The sequence below is a fragment of the Mus pahari genome, chromosome 22 (assembly GCF_900095145.1).
Source record: "Mus pahari chromosome 22, PAHARI_EIJ_v1.1, whole genome shotgun sequence".
In the NCBI taxonomy this organism is placed as follows: domain Eukaryota; kingdom Metazoa; phylum Chordata; class Mammalia; order Rodentia; family Muridae; genus Mus; species Mus pahari.
The window spans coordinates 11635840-11642159 of record NC_034611.1 but is presented as its reverse complement, the minus strand read 5'-3'; the positions used below and the strand labels follow the sequence as shown (position 1 = coordinate 11642159).

General features: G+C 39.5%; 1 protein-coding gene across 3 annotated transcripts in view; it reads right to left on the bottom strand.

Moving 5' to 3' along the window:
- The window catches only part of Rgs20 (regulator of G protein signaling 20), a 148948-nt gene extending 144560 nt beyond the window's left edge, over positions 1-4388 (bottom strand). The window contains exon 1 of one of the 3 annotated variants that reach the window (XM_021222191.1): positions 4113-4388. In XM_021222191.1, coding sequence (XP_021077850.1) covers positions 4113-4280 — 168 coding nt within the window. In that variant the 5' untranslated portion in view covers positions 4281-4388. The remainder of the gene's footprint in view (positions 1-4112) is intronic. The other 2 variants (XM_021222193.2, XM_021222192.2) reach the window with 2 other exon arrangements.
- Positions 4389-6320: the final 1932 nt, after the last annotated feature.

Genomic DNA, 6320 nt, shown 5'->3' with positions numbered 1-6320 from the left:
GCTGACTTTAGGTGGAGCTGTTTTTGATCCCAGCTGTTAACACTGAATTTTATCCCAGTTGGTTTCCTGCCAGTCCTTCGGTGTTTGCATTCCTCTGTTTTGTGTAACTTNCCTATTTTCTTCTGTATAAATAGTCTGATGCTCAATTTGACAAATTACATTCAGATATTACACGCTCTCTCGTGTCGGTCTGTCATTCACTGAATCCTCGCTCACCTGCAACCGGAGACTCTGTTCCAGGCAGATAGGAGACCCCAGAAAGGAGGTAGTTTTTCAGCCTGACCATTTGGCACTGGACAACTACTTGGTGTTCTCTTCCCTGAGGAAGTCCACCTCTCTCATCCCCAGCTTTCCTCATCTCCTTATAGTTCTTCGTATAGGGTTGAGGCCTCATGGGCTACTCTCTGTCCAGTCTGGTATGTTCATTGGTATCTTTGTTCAGCTCACATTTGGGCAATTATGTTGATGAGACTTTAGGGAGGAACCTATTAATATTACTAACAGATACAATCTCACAGCAAACTCCTTGACCCTCTGGCTCTTACAATCTGTCTACCAAAATGTTCTGTGAGCATGCAAACACAAAAGTATATAGATTGTTGATAAGGATTCTTTGTTTGGGTTCATAGTTTTCCAATGCTGTTTGGTACAGTGGGGAAGGCATGATAGTCTTCCCAGGCAGGGGCAGTTAGGACAAGAGGCTGCCTGATTTTGTATCTAAGTGGGTCAGGATTCAGGAAAAAAGAAAATGCTGGCACTCAACTGACCTTTTCTTTTCTTTTCTTTTCTTTTCTTTTCTTTTCTTTTCTTTTCTTTTCTTTTCTTTTCTTTTTTCTCTTTTCTTCTCTTCTCTTCTCTTCTCTTCTCTTCTCTCCTCTCCTCTCCTCTCCTCTCCTCTTCCTCTTCCTTTTTCCTTTCCTTCCCTTCTCCTTCCTTCCTTCCCCTCTCCCTCTCCCCCTCCGTCTCCCCCCCTCTTTCTTAAAGCCTTTCTTGTCATTTTACCATGATTGATAGTGTGATGGCTTGAAATAAAATGGCTCCTGTAGGTCTATAGGAAGTGGCACTATTAGGAGATGTGGCCTTGTTGAAGTGGGTGTGGCTTTATTGGAGAAAGTGAGTCACCCTGGGGGTGGGCTTTAAGGTCTCATATGCTCAAGTTATTCCCAATATGTCTCAGTCTCCTTCTGCTGCCTGCAGATCACGATGTAGAGCCCTTTGGTCCTTCTCCAGAACCATGTCTACCTGCATGCCACCATGCATCTTTCCATGATGATAATAGATTAACCTTTGAAATCATAACCCAGCCCCAATGAAATGTTTTCCTTTGTAAGACTTGTGGTCATGGTATCTCTTCACATCAATAAAACCCTAAGTAAGACAGATGATTGTCTATCCTTCATTGTTTTACCTCCTTACTGATATGAAAGAATGTAATCACATATGTGTTCTATATTAGTCTTGAGCAATGCTAATAATATGGCAGTGGTTTTGTCTTTGTAATATACCGTAAATCAACAGGAAAGACAGACCGTTTTTCTCTGCTTCTTTTTTGTTTTTTAACACCTAGTCCAAGGTTTTGCAGGTAAAAACAGTTCATTGATTTGTAGAATCTAAATAATTGAGTCTTGCCAAACTTTTACTTGCTAGGTAGAGACATGTATCATTTGTACATTCAAATACAATATGAAAAGTTTTCTTTAAAGACAAAATAGGACTAAAGGGACAGTAGCATCCAAACTGGACCACTGCCTACTATTCTCAGTGGCTGCTGTACAGGCTGGAACATGCTTACTTGGGATAACAAGTCAAGGTTAAGATGGTAGATTGGACTACCTAGGACCAACAGAATGCAGTGGTTCCAGAATGCTGTCTGAAGGTATCCTGGCTATTCTTAAATTTCTGGTCGTTATATTTTCATGTGACACACATCTAAAATTTTAATAGAACACACACACACATAAAGTATATATCTGTATTATATAGTAATGTAAAGTTGTACATATATCCAACTACATATATCTGTATTATATAGTTATATAAAGTTGTACATATATCCAACTGCATACGCAGGTGGCTTTCTTTATTTAAAGGTTCCATATCTTCCAGATCTGCATACATGGATTTAAACAAGCATACACTGAGAATTATATACATATGTATTCTATAAATAGTATATATATTAAATCACATCTATACTGAAAATTCAGGTTTTTTCTTGTTATTTCTAAATAATTGAGAATAATAACTATTTGAATATTTTCATTTTAATTGTAAATTGTATTAATTTAATATATTATAATTATTTAATACATATATTAAATTATTTTATCATAAATAATCTAGATATGATTTTAAATGTACAGGAGGATGTGTATACATTGTGCTAATACTACCCCATTTATATAATGAACTTTGAGCACCTGATGTTTTTCATATCAGGTGAGCCCTATAACTAATCTCCCTGAATACACATGGAAACACACACACACACACACACACACACACACACACACACACAGAGACTCTTTTGTTCTTGTCTATTTTTTAAGAATATTGTCTAATTTTTAGCTTGTAGAAATCTTTTTTTGAATATTATTTACTTTTAGATACTTACTAATCAAGATCTCCTAGTTGGTGGGTGTCTTAGTCAGGGTTTCTATTCCTGGACAAAACATCATGACCAAGAAGCAAGTTGGGGAGAAAGGGTTTATTCAGCTTACACTTCCACATTGCTGTTCATCACCAAGGAAGTCAGGACTGGGACTCAAGCAGGTCAGAAAGCAGGAGCTGATGCAGAAGCCAGGGAGGGATGTTCCTTACTGGCTTGCTTCCCCTGGCTTGCTCAGCCTGCTCTCTTATAGAACCCAAGACTACCAGCCCAGAGATGGCACCACCCACAAGGGGTCTTTCCCCCTTGATCACTAATTGAGAAAATGCCCCACAGCTGGATCTCTTGGAGGCACTTCCCCAACAGAAGCTCCTTTCTCTGTGATAGCTCCAGTCCGTGTCAAGTTGACACACAAAACCAGCCAGTACAGTGGGTTATTAAATAGAGGAAGAAGAAGGCACAAAATTGGAGCTGGGTGTGGATCTGGGAGGAGTTAAGGGGAGAAGTTGATAATTAACATATTAAAAATAAATAAGCATCTCTTAACCATGACATCTTTCATTTTAGTTTCAATTTAGTGATTTGACACTTAGCTGGTTGTGTGGTACATATTTTTAATTTTAATCTTTCAGGAGATTAAGGCAGGAGGATTTTGAGTTTGAGGCCAGTTTTAGCTATGCAGTGAGACTCTGAGAACTTCAGGAATGAGCAGCTAATCAGATACAGCTCTATACTTAGTTGAGGACAAGGATTGGAGTGGCAGAAACCTTTTAAGAGATGCTTCTATTAATAGTTAAGAGGATTTTCCATCTTACTCTGTATACTCTGAAAATAAATATACAACACTGCATAGGAGAAATGTCACTCTGGAAAGTAAAATTGACTAATCACAGAAATTCACACTTAGGAAACTCACTTTAGGAAGCTATATATTTAAAAACAGCATCTCGTAGGTCTTTAATATTCATGTTCCCATAGAAGTTTATCATTATTTTGTAGAAATATTTTTAGAAAGATGTCTATATTTTCTTCCACAATTATTTAGCATAAAATGTTCATATCAGAGAAAAACACTCAAGAATTAATAGCAATAGCTAAAGAAACTAAGTATGTAGGTTTTCTGCTTTTTAAAAACGTATCACCGAAAACCAAACAGCCAATACTATGGGAGTGTAGCTCAGTGACTGAGTGCCTGCTTAGCATGCCTGAAGCCAAGACTCCAGTCTCAAGCACAAAAGCATAATAAATAAACAAACCACCACAACCACTAAAAACCAAACATACACACAAATAGCAATGGTGAAACACAGCTGTTTAGAATGGAGAAAACTGGACTCCAGAGAGTTTTCAAAACTTTAGGTTTCCTGTAAATTATTCCAAAAAATAGTCTTGATAAATCATCAATAGTCTACCATGATAAAACTGGCCAGTGCCTTTATATTCTTCACAGATTAATCCTTTCTTACCCTGCCAAAGTCCGTGGGTATTGTGAAGATCATCTTACCTTGACACCAGGCACAACTTGGGAGTCCTCTTTATTTTCTGTGTCTTGGTGAACACTGGGGTTATAATCTTTCTCTGCTCTGAAGAAGGGCAGCAATTGTGCCCGTGCAGTCTCCCTGGAAAGATGCTCCTCCAGGTACCCTTGGTTTTCTTGGGAAAGGCTGGGCATGTTTTCCTAACAATTGCCCCACAGGAATCGGGTCATCTGTTTTTACCAACACTTGTAGATCCTCTCTGTTCTTTGGCTCCCTAATGCTGGCCCATGTCTGAGTCTGCTGTGGACCTTCTTGCAAAATTACTCAAAGCAAAGTCAGAGGCTGATCCCTTCTGTGGATCAGCAGTGGCTTATCCATCTTAAGGGTCTGACCGGTCCAGAAAGATCTGCTCACTGAGTGTATGCCAAGACTGCCCTCTGTAGGTGAGTAAAGGAAGCTTCTTCTTTGTAAGTCACTGCTGTAGCCCCGTGTCTCAAGTTAGAACAAGCTGCACGATTGACAAATGAATGTGCAGAGAAAGCCATATGAGGGAACATTTGAGGCAGTTCACCATCTGCTCATGATACCTTTCTGATTTTTGCCTCAAGCCTTTGTGCCTTTATGAAATCGAAGCCCCCCAGAGCTCCGTGAAAGCAATGCTGGGGCTGTGTCCACAGGGAGGGAAGGACTCAAGATTTAGACTAGGAAGCAACTAGGCCTGAATTGCTGACCGTGGATACTCCTGGAGAAGAGCAGGCAATGAACTGTATTCTGCCTGTGTCCAAAGAATTTGGCCAAGTAGTAGTTAGTCCTTGACTCCTGGCCGTGTTATAGTTTCAGCCACATGTAGGATGAGTCTTCCCATTTCAATGAACCCAATTTAGAATGTCTCTCTCAGACATACCAAGGGGTTCATCTATGTGATGTTAAATCATGTCAGACTGAGAATGTCACTATTGTACTTTTCTTGTCTGCAACTCTAAGTAAGCCACTCAGTTCTTTCCTCACAAAACTGCATGTTTTTTATGTCCTGCTCTTCTCGTTTTCAGTTGTTGTAGACTTAAAGACATGCAGTGAACAGTAACCCAGTTTTTGCTCAAACAGACAATATTATATATACGTGCTTTTATGTGATAGTCATATAACAGGCAAGGCTTGAATTCAAACTGAGTTATGAAAGAAACTTCATGTGGGTGGCACAGAGGAACATTTAGAAATATAAGAACATCTCCTCCAATCTCAGCCTATTTCATAGCCAACCCACAGCCCATAACTGCTAAGTTATTAATGGAAGTTGTAGGAAGAAAGGATTTCCATATTTGGTTTTTCAGGTGTTTGCTTCAAATCTCCATCCTCTCCTCAGACAGTTTTGACATCTCATGATTGAAGGGACCCTTTTACTGTGTAGTGCTGCCCTCTGGACCCTGGGTTAGGCACAGACCACCCACAAACACCAATTTCCAAGCTCAAAAACAAATGCAAAGAGATCCTTTATTAAGCAAGGCAAAGAGTGGCTGAATCTGAATCACTTAGAAACAGCAGCAAATAACTTTACAGGTTTTGATTTTAAGAGGGAAAGAGGGAGGTCTGTGTTAGAATGAGATAGGACATATTGGTAAGTTCTTATGGGTTAGTCAAAATAATGAATTTTGAATCCTGGAGCTTGATATTTTGTTAGTTGGGTCTTGATGATCAGTTTTAGGAGTGAGCCACTGGTCAAATAAGGGAATGGGCAGTGTGGGATAGCTTTAGGGATGTGATGTAATGGTTTAGCTAAGTAGTAGAAAGGTAAAAGGCAAAACCTGTCATTGCTATGTTTGCCATGCTCAGGCCTGTGTTTGCCATGATCTGGCCTGCTGGAGGGAGCTCTTTAATGATTTTTATTAGGATGCACACATATTTGCCATCTGCATCTGTTCTTTGTTGTGAAGGACTCTTAACAGTTGAAACAATCAGAGTATTAAAATCTCAGTAGAAGAGATTAGTTCTCTTGTTAAGCATAGGGTACAGATGATGCTGGAGAATGCAAGATGTGAATCAAGGACCACAGGGAATTCTTCTGAGGACAAAGATCCTGAATATATTTAGATGAAAATCTAATTTGTCAATTGTCTCTTGGACTGGAAATAAAGCAAGGAACTTCCTTCCTTCCTTCCTTCCTTCCTTCCTTCCTTCCTTCCTTCCTTCCTTCCTTCCTTCCTTCCTTCCTTCCTCCCTCCCTCTCTCTCTCTCTC